The sequence below is a fragment of the Canis lupus genome, chromosome 2 (genome assembly GCF_048164855.1).
Source record: "Canis lupus baileyi chromosome 2, mCanLup2.hap1, whole genome shotgun sequence".
Taxonomy (NCBI): domain Eukaryota; kingdom Metazoa; phylum Chordata; class Mammalia; order Carnivora; family Canidae; genus Canis; species Canis lupus.
This window is the reverse complement of record NC_132839.1, coordinates 87687372-87703818: the sequence shown is the minus strand read 5'-3', so window position 1 is coordinate 87703818 and position 16447 is coordinate 87687372. Positions and strand designations below refer to the sequence as shown.

Sequence of the window (16447 nt, the reverse complement as noted above, 5' to 3'; positions counted from 1 at the left end):
AACTCTGATTAGCTGGCCTCACAGGGGGCCCCAAATCTCTGACCCTCAGATGCCTCTAGCATCTTCATGTTGTTTCTCAATCTGAAATTTCATCAATTAAGTTAAATAAACTTTCAGCTCAAAAATGTCATCCTCCTCAGTAGGGTCAAGGGATTCCACCTATGTATACAAATGCATCTACCTGTTAGACATAGTTTTTTTTTTTCTTCCTTCCTGGCATCTAAAGGCAGTCAGAAGCACAGACCAAGAAAAAGAATAGTAAATGTGTTCAGAGTGGTGTGGCTATGCTAGCAAGCAGATTACTCAGGAAGCGAGTCTGGCACTTGGGGAACTGGAAAGGTCAGTCCTGGAAAGTGAGGGAAGAGTCCTTGTAGATGTGACCTCCTCTGGAGAACCTAAGTAGACAAGGTGAGAAAAATGCTTCCTAGTTGCAAACCTGTGACTTGCAAGTGAACTTCTGGGATGCTATCTGTTCCTAAATGTGCAGCTACTCTGTGTGCATGCTGTCACGTGGCAGCCCTGTTCTGGGGCAGGAAGCTCATTCTAGACCCTCCTCAAACCCTGGGGGAGGTTGACCTATCCTCTTTTCACAGGAAGGCTCCCTAGCTCCACAGGAACAAAGCTCTACCATTGGCCCCTTGGAGTTAGCATTCTCATAGTTTCGTGGTGGTCCTTTCCTACAAATCATTCTTCCTACACTTGGATGATCATTATTTTGACTATTAAGAATTTTCATGAGAAAAGGGGTAATGAGGCTGGAACCAAGGCCAAGTTCATGAGATTTATAGTCATGGGTATAAAAGGCACAGCAAAAGGAATATAGTCAATGGTACTGTAATAGTCTCCTGTGGTGACAGATGGGAGCTACGCATGTGATGAGCATAGCATAACATTTAAACTTGTCGAATCACTATGTTGTACACCTGAAACTTATGTAACGTGTGTCAACTGTATGCAAATAAAAAAACAAAATTAAAAAAAAAAAAGTCATTACATGTGGCTCAACTCTATCTGAGAAGGACTGGGACTTTGTGGATCTTGATTTAGCCCAAAATGGAAGGAAAAGGATGGTGGGGAGAACATGGGTCCTCACGTAGCTATATCACTAGCCCACAGTTAAGCTTTGGGCAGTTCACTTCATGGCTCTGAGCCTCAGTTTCCTTATCTGTCAAAAAGATGGCCAGACTCAACTACATCTTAGATCCCCACCACGTCTCAAATGCGGTGATATACCTGCCTTGACACAGACAGGAAATTTAGAAGAACCTCTTTGCACAAAGCAAACCCAAGTGTTGCTTTGCACAAAGACACTGGAATCAGGAAGCATATGCAAGAAAAGTAACTGGTGCTCAACTGTGTTGAAAGAGCATAGCTTCATCACCTCCTTGCAATATGGATATTTAACTTCCTAACCATTCCAGGAACGGCATACAGGAGAACTTACGAAATACTACTTTCACACACACTGACTACAAGAAAACTGGCTTCTGCAGACCTGAGTTTCTTACAGACCCCAGCCGTTGCCCCAGATAAACAGCAAGTTTTCATCTTGTTTATCATGAATGCTATTAAGCAGCACAAGTCATGTGTGAGACCAAGTCCCTACTTGCACAATAAAAATGAAAACCATATACTTGATGTGACAGTAACTATTTACTTAAACTGCATATAGATGCAATTTAACATGCTATACCATGTGATTTGGTTTTACAAAGGGTAAGAAAAGGTGTTACCAGGAAAAAAGAAGATTTAGAAGAGGAGGGATCCTCCTGAACTTAAGGTTTTGTAGGTAGGAATAAGGTCCCCAGCATCTAGGGAAATAGAGCTTAAAGTAACCCTCTGCCTCCTGGTACCAGGACACTCCCCTTGCTTAAATGAAAAACTCATTCTATTTGGTCAAAGGAGACCTTACCCCTTTTTAATTTGAAGGAAATCACATGATATATCTCTGCAGGGTGTGGAGAGAGAAAATGTCATGTGCCAAAAATATATTATCATGACATTATTAGCAAATGTACTAAAGCAAGTCCATATCGCAGGATAGGTGATGGCTCATTCGGAGTCAATAGAGTCTCCTGGGCAGCTGTTTTCTTTGCACATACAACCCAACGTAGCAGGAGATGGAAGATCTGTGCTTCAGAGTCATCTAATGCTACCCAGCTGGAGATTTTTCCTTTAGGGCTGAGTTAGTAGCCACAGGTATGCTAAATTCCCTAATAGGACATCTGGAGAGATAGCCCTGGTGACAATGGAGTAAGCAAAGTAAGACCAGGTAAATGATAAACTTTGGTAAGAACAAAGCCTTGATAAACCACCAGCTATTTTCATACAATGTTGGGCGTCCAAACAGGATTCCCTGACATGACACACTTCGCTTCACATTTTCCTGCCCCCAGAAGAAAGAAACAACGAGAAACCTGACCTAAGAAAGCTTGATTTGTGTGCCTGGGAAATAATCTCCAAAAGGCAGTTTGCAAGAGTTTCCCTTTTAAACAGTTCAAACGCTTTATTATGCTTGAAGGAGACCAGGTTGTACTTTGCCCCAAGTAGTTCATCAGAATGGATTCTTTCCCTACCTCTATTCAAAAGAAAAATCTCTGACAGCCCCTAAGGTGTTAATTTTCCCCCATCCATCTTAGTGGAGCCACTTCCACGTAGGGCACCTAAAAATAGGCCACGCCTAACCTTCTGCACAGCCGTTTGGAGCTACTTAGTGGGAACTCCAACTCGGCACTCTCCCGTGGGTATTTTCAGACTGTGCTCTTTGTCTTCTCTATTATATTAGCCTGTGTTGACTATGGCGTAAAAACACAGGACAAGAGTGGCTTGCTGGGATGTACCTTGCATCACAATCACTAAGGTGGCTGCTCTGCTGCTGTGTAAAAAGATTTATTATTTAGATTCACCTACACTTTTTATCTGTTTCTTTATTTATTCCAATTTATTATTTGTTATTGTGTTTTAGATTGAATCAAATGAAAATATGGATAGTGATGTTCTGGAAAAAAGCAGTCGGAATAATAATAGTAATTCCACTTACACTAGTAAGGTTGTTGGGGCCCTCCTACTTCAAAACTATAGCCAAGTACATCATTGAGAATGAATGAACTTCTGTGATAGGTCAAAATACAGATAAATCCCAGAAACATAATGTGAAGCAAAAGGAGCTGGATATGCCAAAAAAAAAGTGCATACCTTATTCTATTCGTTATATATAAATAAGTACAGAAACAGCTATACCTAATTTATGCATCTGGAAGTCTGAAAAGGGGTTGCCTTTGGTAATGGTTGGGCGCTGGAGCCATGGGCCATGGGAAGGGGCTCCAGAAAGCTAGTTATGGTCTATTTCTTGCTGTCCAGTGCTGGTTCCATGGGTATGTTCTGTTAGTGAACATCTGTAGAGCTGAACACCTGTATTATATGCACTTTTTCAGTATTTGTATCACACTTCAATAAAAACTCTAAAATACAGAGAAAAGAAAGAAAAGAGTCTTCCTATAATACTACAAAGTTCCAATGATTGCTAGATTTCTGTTTTAAAAAAAAATTCTGAATGTTCAATGGATCTTCTCAAAAGAACCATTAACCTACATAGACAAACCACAATGCAGTAGGAATCAAGCGACCTGATGTCTAAGTGTATTTGCCTGCCCTTGGACAAAGCCCCTTCAGCTTTCTAGATATACTTTCTTTCAAAAGATGGGCTAGGATTATGTATTCTCTGAATGTATTTCTTAAATAAATTAAGTGAAGGAAACCTCCAACTTCAAAACTAGTATTTTGCCTGTGGTTCAGAATTCATCATTGAAAGGTGTCACTGACTTGGTTTGAAAATACGGTCCCATTCTCTGCGAACATGACCTTGGGGAGTCAGTCAGTGAAGATCTGCCACTTAGCAGCTAGCTGTGGGATCCCAGGTGAGGACTATCTGACCTCACATTCTCAGCAATAGAAATGGCAATATAAACACCTATTTTTCATGGTTGGTGTTAGGGTTAAATGAGTTGTATATGAACCCAGTGTTTGACATACAATAAATACTCAATAAAGACACTTTATATTCACATATGAATACTTGAAACTCAATTTAACATCAAGCAACACTACAGGAGCTTCGTAAGTTTGCTCTTTGCCTGGCTTCCTCAACCAAAAAAAAAAAAAAAGTCTAGAAACAATGCGGAGCACTTTCTTCTGAAGTCTTGCTTTAAGTTGACTTTCTATGAGAGTACACACAGAATCATCACCTAAGCTGTAGGAACGCCAAGTGTCTGTTGGTTTCTCTGTTTACCTGAAGAAAAGTAAAACCAGTCTCATACTGGCCCTGACCTGGCTCTACCTCCAAAGAGACCAGAAACAGCAAGTGCAGAAAACAATTTTAGTTTCCATTATGCTGGCTACAAAAGTTATTTGAGCCAGAAGTCTGTGAAGAGTCTCTCTGTTAAGGAACAAGACATCCATATGTGGCATAGAAACTGACAGGATCCCAGGACTTTGCATATGTGAGAAGAACCACAAAGTATCAAATTGTGTTTTAAAGTAATAATATCTATGAGGGAAGAATAGAAAACAAAGCCACAGGAGCAAAATAATTCAATACCAAGTCAATTTTGCCACCACTGGCCTATCAACTACATCGTTCTAAAATCTATACTCTTCCCAAAAACTAGGGATCAATCATATAATCACTTTTTAAATTGATAAAATGACATAAAGGATATGTTACATTTTGTCTCAGATATTTAAGGATTTTTTTTCTTGCAAGTCATTTTTCTGAGTAATGAAATGCTGAAAAGTTGGCATTTAAATTAAAGACTGCACATCCAATAGAGTGGCCACCACCCACATATGGCTGCTGAGCACTTGAAATATATCTAGTGAAAATTAAGATGTGCTATAAATGTAAACTATGCATAGTATCTCCAAAGCGTTAGCATGAAAAATCAAATGGGAAACATCTTATTAATAATTTATGTTGACTATATGTTAGTATGATATTTTGGATGAACTGGGAAAAATGAAAGATATCATTAAAATTAAATTTACTTTTTCTTAATGTGGCTACTAGAAAATTCAAAATTACACACATAATGTGCAGAATTTCCCTATTTGACAGTCCTGTCTCAAGTTTTGCACTCTTTTCCTCCAGTAAGTGATACTGTATGTGCAAATAAAATTAATGTAATACAGCATCAGGGCAGCCCGGGTGGCTCAGCGGTTTAGCGCTGCCTTCAGCCCAGGGTGTGATCCTGGAGACCGGGGATGGAGCCTGCTTCTTCCTCTGCCTGTGTCTCTGCCCCTCTCTCTCTCTCTCAATCTCTCTCTCTGTGTCTCTATGAATAAATAAATAAAATCTTTAAAAAAATACAGCATCAGGGACTCTCAGAATGAATATGGGGGATGAGGGCAGGGCCACAGCAGTGCACAACTCTAGGGGGCACCATTCACCCCACAGGCTGGGAGGAGTGCTCACTGGAGCTCTGCAGTCTTCCGCTTGCACAGCTCCGCATTCTACGCTGTATAATCCATCCTCCCTACATAATCAGGAATCCCTTCTAGAACATCCCTGAGGCAACCCCATACATCTTTTCAACACTTCCCACAGTTTTCCAAAACATATACATAATAATGAGATGCAAATTTATAAAGTGAGGTCTACCTAGCACTCGAACTGGGAGGGTAGAAAACGTTACTGATCATATTATAAAATTCTAATAGGATGCAGAAGTCCAGAGCAACGCAAAGTATGCAAAGTCTGAGATATATACGGGGATGCAGTGTTCTCAAGAAGACAGTTTTCTTCCTGGAGACTAGAGGCATTTTTCAGAGGATAACATCCACTTTAATTACAAAATGCACCCGCCTCTCTCTTCCAAGGGAGAAAAGCCTGTTGTTGCATCTGTAATGTAGCTTTAGTTTTTGATGCCAAAAATGATTCAGTAAACACAGTTATGTTATGGTATACTATTTCTTATTCAGTACTCAAATTAATCTCAAGGCAGTGCTGGCATTAATTCAATTTGACGCCTGTACTTAGGATTTCACATAGGTGCCTTCATCCAATTCTTCTTCACAACTAATAAAATCTTAATTCATGGTAATATATTTATTTCTAGTTCAGTTCATGTTAAGGAGTGCAGTACTTTACAGAAAACTAATTAATATCAATCATATATTATAACACTTTTAATGGTTCAGAGGAAAATCCTACACTGGGGGAAAGATTAGATGAACCAAGGGGTCTTAACCCATCCTATTTACTCTATTTTTAGGATTTGAGAAAAGATACCAAGCATTGTTTCAAATATTAATTTAATTGAAGGTGTGCATCATGGGAAAGCTGGGAATTATGAACCCCGGTTCTGATCCCTAATAGGACATTGATTTGATGTGGCCCAAGAATGTAATTTACACTCTCAGAGACTCCGTTTTCCACCTATTTTGTGTAACAGCCATATAATTTGCAAGTTGGTAGAGATATTCAAATTGAGATGCATGGCACTATTAAAATAATGAACAACTTCACTAATAGCAAGCCTTCTGCGATTGTTGGTAACAATTCTATTTTTATGTAATGTTTGAGTAATGTTGATAGCATCATATTTTCTGGGATTGGACATATTGTCAGCGGGACAGCTCAAGCGTGAGTCCTCACTGTGACATAAACGGTGCCCCCTGGAGTTGTGCAGTACAGTGGCCCTCACATTTCCTTAGGGAACAACATTTAAAAGGCCTAATCTCCTCCCCCCCTCCCCACCCTAGCATGAAGAGCTGGACCAGCGATGATACAACTTTTTGCAAAAAAAAATTTTTTTAAATAATAATAATGCAATAGGTCCCTTGAAATGCATGGTCATAATATCCAGTTCTTTCAAGTTAGGCATTAAGCATTTTATTCACTCTACAACAATGTCTCCATATTGACATGCTACAAGCAAAAAAGAAAGAAGGAAGGAAGGAAGGAAGGAAGGAAGGAAGGAAGGAAGGAAGGAAAGAAAGAAAGAAAGAAAGAAAGAAAGAAAGAAAGAAAGAAAGAAAGAGCACATACTATTCTGTTTTTTTTTTTTGCTTCTTTAGCAATCTACACATAAAACCTCCAAATCTGATTGATGCATATATATATATTTTTAATTCCTGATCATTAGCAATTAAACAGAAGATGAAACACCAGCAGCATATTGGCTTCTAGGTGCAGAGGTAATGCCTCTTGATACTCACTTTCAAAACTGAATCCATAGTTGATAACCCCGAGATGCATGTCATTCATTGTCCTGCAGTGTGAATACTTGCCTCGCAAGCTGAGGGAACACTCACGACGGGGGCCTTGCACGAGCTACTTTTTAATTCACAAGGGCACGTGACGTAGGAGGGCACCTCGGAGTCACTGCTCAATGAACTCCACAATAGGGCACAAATCTGAAACCCAATCTTAGCCAGATATGGACGTAAGAGCAAATATATACAGTATCATGTGCTTTCCAACAGCCCTCAGTCTCGAGGGAGCTCTCTGACATCAGCAGTTGAGACAGGTGGTTCCCTTTCCAACTGTGGAAAATAAAACCGTACTGCAGAGGCACTAAGTAAATATAGCTGTACTGTAATTTTTCCTTGGTGCACTCTCCCTGTGATTCCTGTCCTGTGATGAGACTTCATCCGATGAACCTATTCAGGACATTCCTCTGCACTAATAATGGGCTGCACATTTGCAAACTGGCTGCCACTGGCATCGAAGACTCTGTTTGCCGCCCCAGTTGGTACAACTAGGGCTTTTCCTCCTCTCCGTTTATTCAGAATGGATTGTCAAGTGGCTGCCCAACCCTCTGCTGGGATATGTCACCCTTTGTCCCCTGTGACTGATACAACCCCATGAAATGACAGACCCGAGTCAGATCATCTTAAAATCACATGCACAGAGCAGGTCAGCACCGACCAGATCCAGTCGGAGTCTGAGAACTAAAAATCAGCTGAGATGCACTAAGCCCTTTGTGGCCACAACTATTTGCTTTTGCATTTAAGAATTACTAGCAGAAGGGCACCCTGTAACGTGTGTATAAAATTACTTAATTCAACTTCTATTTCCCTTTCCGAACGTGGATACTTTTACACTCTGACAGCCGCTGGCCCTGAAAGCATTCTCCTTTTTGTTGTATCTCCTTAGAAACACAAATCTTGTTCCCTGGCAGCGCGGCTCTCGGCTCTCCAGGCCCCACCACATGCCCAAACTAGTTCTCCCTCACAGCTTTAATTCACAGTAAGTGGCATGAAAGGAGGTCAACCCTTCTCAAAAAAAACCCTCGGAGTCCTTTTCGACTTCAGAATCTATTTTGAAAAGCCACACTCCCTGCCACGTAAAGAGCGGCTTCCCATTTGGAAATCCTGGCTTCTCTCTGCGGACCACTTAGGGACCCATCCGCCACGGGCCCAGGCGGGGGTCGATCGCACTTTCCACCCCGGGATCGCAATTCTGGGAGCGAGCCCAGGACCGTCTGTGAGTCGAGCGGGTCGGGGACTGCCGCCCCATCCTCGCCCCCAAATGACCCTCGCGCTTGAAAACTACTTGGGGCGCGCGAACATATAGCTTTCCTTTCCGGAGGTGTTCGTTGAATGCTTAACTCAATAATGCCATCCTAATCCCCCAAGTTTCCATGGTAACCTGCCACTGTAATAAACAAGCCTGAAGCATGAGAAATGAGGCAAGGTGCTCCCGTTTTCCCCATCCTCCTGCAACTTCCAAGCAACGGGGTCATCCCTAACCTTCTAGCCATCATCATAGCTCAGAGCTACCTGGGCTGCTGGGAAAGTAATAGCCACCAAGACGCGACATCCCACACCTGGTGAACATCCACCACGTGCCAACCACCGTGCTGCGTGGTGATGCAGAAGATCGCAGCTGCTTCTTACCCGACCAGTAGGAGCAAGTACTCCCATTAGGCTGAGTCTAGGGATCAGCTCGCTGAAGCCTCGGGAGATTAAGGAACTTTTCCAAAGACAAAAAGCTGGTCTGTGGGAGACATGGGACCTGCAGGTACTCCTGTCTGACTTCCAGAACTTTTGTTTGCCCCCGAGGACCACGTGGCTTTGACATCTCGGAGTCTCCCCACAAATCAGAAGGGGGCCACAGCTTCCCGTCCTGATGGAAAGCCAAAACGCCGCACCCCGCTAGTCCAAACAACCGGGGAAATTAAGAAAAGGCACGACTCACACAGGAACCCAGCCAACACATGGCACCCTGCTCTGGCCCGAAGAAGCCAAACTACGAGTGTCTTTGAATGTGATCTAGAGGAGCCTTTAAAAGAACGCACCTTTCTTTGAAGACCAACCTCTAAGGTTAACTTGGGGGGAGTCTGATTCCAATCATTGAGAGAGCGCTCCCAGAGGAGAAGAGGCCCTTATGTAATGCCACCTCTCTCCCTAAAGGAAATCGAGATTCTTTTAAAGATGGCAATGGCAAATAAAGGCCAGGTTAAAACATATCTCAAGACCACGTGGCAAGCCCCAGCACAAAGATGCTTTCCACGCTACAGACGTGTTTCTCTGCAAGCTGCAAGTCTATACGATGAAGTACATATATTTGTGTTTATCTCGCTCTACACCAGAATTCAGCAAACAGATCTTAACCTTGACTCCACACCAATAATTGAATCAATTTCCAGTATGTATTTTACAGCCTTTGCTTGGAAGTGTGGTCAAATATGAAAAGATCGCATAAGTGAGAGCCATTCAAACCTCACTATGGTACAAGTTTTTGGAACATGAGGCTAAAATACCTGGTTTTCCAAACTCCTTTAATCTTGGAAATATAAATAAACTCCATTGAATGTATTGCCAAAAAAATGTAGGCTTTGAGAACTTTTGGATCTGGTCTTAAGACAATTATAACTAAGGTCCAAATGAAGGGCCAGACGCCCCAGCTTCCAAACTAAATGGCCCAGCATACAAAGACAGAGTAAGCTGCCCCCTCTGACATCCTCACACTTTCTGGAACCTAGAAGAACAAAGGCAAACAGGGATGGCTTATGACCATTTGGGGAGGTAGCCACGTAATTATTAATTCTGACATCCTGTAGCCATCAACACCACCACACCTAAAACGATCAAAACCACACTGATTATTACTGAGTGGGAATGGAAGCTTCATGTCTTTGTTTTTTTTGTTGTTGTTGTTGTTGTTGTTATTGTTTTTTTGTTTGGTTTTGGGGTATTCTTTGGAAGTTGTATGCCTTTGGTCCAGAGGTAATAATATTAAAAAAAATAAATTCAGTTTCCAAAAGAGCAGTAAGCCAAATTCACATTCAGGATCCAGAATGCAAATTATGCTCCTAGGAGCAAACACTTTGAAGCAGATTCAGAATTCAGATGGACACAGAATAAATACTTTGGGTGCGGAGGCTGTGCACTCTGCAAAGACTACCAGGAACAAGGATATCCTCTGAGGTACACCTTACCTCAGTGAATATACTCTCCCTCAATACCACCAGTGGAGCTACTTAATTTCTCTCAGTCTTTGCTTTTCCACTTATAGAAAAGGGATAATACCCACCTCACTGGCTTATCAGGGGGATTCAACAGGAAGAGCTGAAGGGATGTGGGTGAGGAGCCTTGCAGAATGCCTCATCTGCAGTGGGGACTACACATGCCCATTTCCTGCACTGCTCACACTTCTCAGCTCCAACTATCTCTCTGTCCTCCCAGCCTCTCCTTCTTTTCCTAGAATTTTTAAAAATGAAATATATGCAATAAGACTTCTGTGCCTTTTATTCCATGGTCTGGACATTGTAATTTATGCAACAAACATGTGCGGGAAACAAGGCTCACCCTTCCCTCTCTCTGCAGGTGCCTTGCCCACGTGTCGAGGGGAGAAGAAACAACAGCTCTGCGTGGGCATAGAGTGAGCCTCAATGGAACATGTACAGAGGCATTTTCAAAGATCAAAGATTCGTGTGAAAAAGAAAAGCCTTGACGACTTTGCAATGGGAAAAAAAATGATATTTGGATTTATTGCCAATGCTTAGTCACTGCAAGTTTGGGCAAAAGTTTGACTAAAGAGGCAGTGTGAATTGCCACTAAATGAAACTTTCTTTAAAAGAACCAGTGACGATGTCTGCACTTTCCAACTCAGTCATCTCTTTAGATATTTCAAGGCAAAGCTATCAAGGACTAAATATGAAAAATCAAAATTTTGAAAACTCAAAAATAGATTAAATTCAATAATTTCCACTCAGAAAAAAAAATAACCAAGGAAAACCTTAAAGCTAGATTATCCATATGCACCAAAGCTTTCTTTTAATATCTGCATAATAAAATTCTCTAGAAATGCTCACTGCCTGAAAAAATTAAAATATATTAAACGGGTGACAGAGGAGAAAAGAAATATGTTCTCAAAATCCATATATTGTTTTTCTAAATATTATCAATAACCAACACCACTGGAAAGAAAATACCTTACTGCTTAGAAAATTATCCACAAAGAATCCATCTCTCCAATTCATGTCTACTGTTGTTATTTATAGTCTCAGACAGTAACTTTAGACTTGTCAAAAGGTGTGGAATGTACTTCCTTCTCATGCGCCTGGATTCTGCTTAGCTAATACTAACAGTGCACAGTCTTTCTACCTTGTAAAGGTAAATAAGGCTGGTCCTAAAAATTAAAGTTAAAAATCTTGGCTAAAGACTCCACTGGGGTCCAAGAACTACTTTAGCACCACAAGGCTGTGGCAAAGAGAAAGACACGCCTGCCTCATATCTCTCTGTACCCCTAGCCACAGGTACGGGAAAGCACACATCTGTAGAACACAAGACAGGAAGACAAGCAACCAGCAGTTATGAGCCAGTAAATCAATAGCAACATAAAAGAATTTACTATGATCCAAAAGATGGTCCAGCAGCATGCCAGTTTCTTAACCAATGTTAAGATTTTATATCTTCCTGCCCTGAAAGTGCTTACAGTCTAAGAGTGAGTGGAGGCCAGATTCACCACCAACCTGCCCACATGTGAACAGAACAATAGCAAGTGTTGAGGGAGAAAGATGAGGATTGTTAAGGGTTTGAAAATAGATCTAATTAAGCTCATAAACAGCCTAGAATGAGAATGTCAGTCAGAACCTACAAAGACTTTGAGAAGCCCCTGCCCCATATGTAATCAATATAAAAACTAGACCCATCACTCAGTTATGTATGTATAGAGGAGCCTAACAGAGTTCTAATCTTTGTTGTAATAGCTGCTTCAATGTTTACTTTAAAGGATCAACTATAATAGCCTTTCAAAGGAAAATTTTGTTGCCCCTGCATGGGTGCTCTGCTTTGTTGGGGGTCCTAACTTACTAGTTTAGTATAATATAGGGCAGCTCTATGTGGGTACCAACATAATAATAAAGAGAACCAGAGATGTGGCTTGCCAGAACCTTGTCCATCCATTCATGGGGCCTCCAATAAAAGTTCTGGGGTCCAGAACAAAGTACTACAAGAAGCATATTTGACTGGAAAAGACCATGTGGATTTTTCTAGCTTTTGGGGGTGATTGCTAGGCCCCCAGAAGAAGCAGCAGAGGAGGAAGGACAATGAAGGAGAGACAGCATTCTCTTTGGAATAAGACCTACTTGGGAGTAGAACCGGGTTCTCATACTTCCTGACTTGTTGAAATGCACCCAGGTGCTTCATCTCACTGGGCCTCTATAAAATGAACATGATACCATTATCCTCATGGAGAATGTAAGGATCAGATACCTCGCTTGGCACCCAGTAGTATTTGGTAAATGTTAGTTTTCTTTAATACTAAGGGACTAGGAAATAACAAGTCCCAAATGATGAATCATACAAGGTCCAGTGTCAGCTGCTAAGGGAAATACAAAGAAGTATGAAAAATACTAAGAGTTGAGACTGGGCTCTTAGCTAGGTGGTGGGATGTAGCTGGTTATGTGATGTTACTGAAGATGGGTCTTTGACTCACAGAATTCTAGGAAGTCACTAGAAGGCCACAGATACAAAATGAAAAATTGTTTAAAGTGGAAGCAGGTGATTTTTTAAAAGTACAGTCCAACATATGATTCCCACCATGTACCCACTACTATTCTTTTTTTTAAAGCTTTATTTATTTATACGGTTATTTGAGGAGGGAGGGGCAGAGGAAGAGGGAGAGAGAGAATCCCAAGCAGACTCTGCATGGAGCTCAATGTGGGGCTCAATCCCAGGACTACACCACCCAGGCACCCCCTACTACTATTCTAAGTGTTTCACACATATTATCTCATGAAATGGGTGCTATTGCTATCTCCTGCATTCTTGTTTTCAGATGGAGAAATAGACACAAAGAGAGTTAACTAAGTGGCATGCCCAAGGCTACACAGGTAATGAGTGGTAAGGTGTGGGACTTGAACTTGGGCTGCCTGATTTCAGGGTATGTACCCTTAACCTCTCCACCAAACTGCCTCCTCATATAGTTTTGAATCTTCCATCTCACATAGTTTTGAATGTTTATTAACTAAAGATGACACACACCGTTGAAGTAGACTTGACTCCCAGTCTCACAGAGCCCACTGTGTATTAAGGATAATGGAATCTATGAGTCTGGAGCAACAGAGGAAACTGCAGGACACAGGGACTGAAACGCAGAGAACAGAGAATCCCAGGCTGCCTGCAAGAGCATGGGAAAGGACAAGCAGGTATTATGGGAACAGAGCCCTTCTCCCATCTCTCCTTCTTTGAAAGGAGAGTGCTTAAGTCTAAGAGTGAGTGGAGGCCGGGTTCACCACCGGTGAATTCTACATGTGTCTAGCGGAGTGTGGGGAGCACTCGGTAGAAATAATTGCCTTTGTCATCTTTGGATTCTCGAGATAATGATATTTTCCACTGTTCTTACTCAGAAGTATGAATAAAATATAATATATCCTCAATAGGAGCTTACAGTCTTGTGGACACAGAGACATGGATGGACTCAGATAATTCTGATATGCGTTTATGTGGTTTGGGGCAATGACCTAAACTCTCGAGATGGGAGCCAGGTACGCAATAAGAATCCTGATGTAGACCCACACAAATACAGCCGACTGATTTGTTTCAAAGATACAAAGGCAATTCAACAAATGGTGCTGGACAGATTGGATACCTGTGTGTAAAAAACGATAAACTTTGACACACACCTGACATCTTACCAAAAAAATTTAACTCTTTGGGGATTAAGGAGCACACTTGTTGTGAAGAGCAGCAGGTATTGTATGGAAATGCTGAATCAGGGCTAATGCTAGCCCTGAAACTAATATTATACTCTATATTAATTAACTGGAATTTAAATAAAAACTTAAAAATTAAAAAAAAAAGAGAATCCTGATGTAATCAAACCAAATTCTGAGAGTGGCTTGATGATCTTTCTCATGGGCTGTCAATCTGCCAGTATACGCTGTTAACTGGAGATAAACTGAAATCAGTGACCATGAACTTAACCAAGAAATGCATGCTAAATTATAATTAGTCAATGACTCTCCAGCTGGACAAAATGTTGACAGTACCTACCATGGACTGGAGAAATGATGATAGATGGGTATCAATGATTTCATCCACAAATGTATACTAGAATACATTTTGGTAGCTTCTAAAAAGTACCTATTTTTAAGAACATGAAATCCTAGAGGCTGTTCAGGGACTTGTGGTCCCAAATGAAACTAAATACAAATTGACCAATCACAAAATGGAATATTAACCACACGGAGGTCATTAGGATTAAGTTTGAAAAGATACTCCACAGGAGAAGCTGGTTTTTTTAAGTAGGAAAATGTCTTAGGTGTTTTTTTCTTTTAAAGATTGTATTTATTTATTCATGAGAAACACAGAGAGAGAGAGAGAGGCAGAGACACAGGCAGAGGGAGAAGCAAGTTCCATGTAGGCAGCCCGATGTGGGACTCGAACCTGGGTCTCCAGGATCACACCCTGGGCTGAAGGCGGCACTAAACTGCTGAGCCACCCAGGCTGCCCACCTTAGGTGTTTTAAAAAAGAGAATGACACCTGGGTGGCTCAGTGTATGAGCATCTGCCTTTGGCTCAGGGCATGATCCCAGGGTCGAGTCCCACATCAGGCTCCCTACAGGGAGCTTGCTTCTCCCTCTGCCTAAGTCTGTGTGCCTCTCCATGCGTCTCTCATGAATAAATAAAATCTTTTTAAAAATAAATAAAAGAAAGAAAGAGAGAATTCCAGGTGAAAAGATGGTGTTTTCAAAAGTGTGTTCTGGGTTTACTAGGCCAGGCTGAAGGGCAGCAAGTACAGAGCAGAGCCTCATACCCTTGTCTCTGACACTGACGTTGGCTCATAACCACATGGAAAGGTATGAGGGCTCTCTGTGCCTTAGTTTCCTTATCTGTAAAACTGGGTTCACTGTGCCCTTTCCTTAGGTCTTATTAAGACTCTATAAGGATCATAAAAGATAATACATCTGATTGTTTATGTGGCAAGTTGCTCAGGCTATGGTGCCCCAGCAGCTTATTCAAATACTAATGTAGGTGTTACTATAGAGGTCTGTTTTGTAAATGTATTTAACATCTACAGTCAGTTAACTTTAAGTAAAGCTGATGACACCTCCCACCCCCATAATGTGGGTGGGCCTCATCCAATCAGTTGAAGCTCATACAACAAAAAATAGATGTTGCCCTAAGAAGAAATTCTGCCTCAAGACTGTGACTTAAAAATCCTGCTTGAGTTTCTAGCCAGCTAACCTACCCCTTAGATCTACAGATTTCAGTCTTGCTAGCCCTCAAAATCACATGGGCCAATTTCTTCAAAGTTCTCTCTCTCCCTCTCCTCCACCCTACCCCCACATAATAAATAAGCATATAAAACATAGGTCTTTCATTTTAGTAGTACTCCAATTGGCAAAATGTCTAAAACCCCAGGAATGCAATTTTTAGTGTGATTTCAAAAATAAGTTTTGGACTCTTGAAAAAGAGGAACTGCAAATAAAATGAGGCTTAAAGACATTTAGAACTTAATCTCCATGAAGACGAGGAAATTGACTTGCTCAAAATTCCATTCCTAGGTCTAAAATGGTGACCAAACAACTCAGAAGACGTGATGAAAGTGAATGAATACTAGAATTGTACAGCTATGGAGAGAAAGGTGGGAAATTGTTTCCTGTTCTTTTTTTTAATATTTTATTTATTTATTCATGAGAGACACAGAGAGAGAGAAGCAGAGACACAGGCAGAGAGAAGCAGGCTCCACGCAGGGAGCCCAACGTGGGACTTGATCCCGGGACTACAGGATCATGCCCTGGGGCCAAAGGTGGCGCTAAACCGCTGAGCCACCCAGGCTGCCCTTCTTTTTTTTTTTTTTTTTTTAATATTTTGTTTCCTGTTCTTAATATCTACAGTTTTACTTCTGAGCTAACAGAGCATCATGGAGAAGGCAAGTATACACTCGTCCACTCTATATGCGTCCATTCACAGCACATGAATTGCCTCTTTCTCC

The 16447-nt window shown here is 41.3% G+C and overlaps 1 protein-coding gene across 7 annotated transcripts in view; it reads right to left on the bottom strand.

The window, feature by feature from the left end:
* The window catches only part of PPARGC1A (PPARG coactivator 1 alpha), a 638569-nt gene that overhangs the window by 107136 nt on the left and 514986 nt on the right, over positions 1-16447 (bottom strand). Inside the window, exon 1 of one of the 7 annotated variants that reach the window (XM_072809036.1) lies at positions 7216-7332. The exons of the other annotated variants lie outside the window; for them this stretch is intronic. Coding sequence (XP_072665137.1) covers positions 7216-7260 — 45 coding nt within the window. The 5' untranslated portion in view covers positions 7261-7332. Of the gene's footprint in view, positions 1-7215; positions 7333-16447 lie in introns of those variants that run through there. 7 annotated transcript variants of the gene reach the window in all.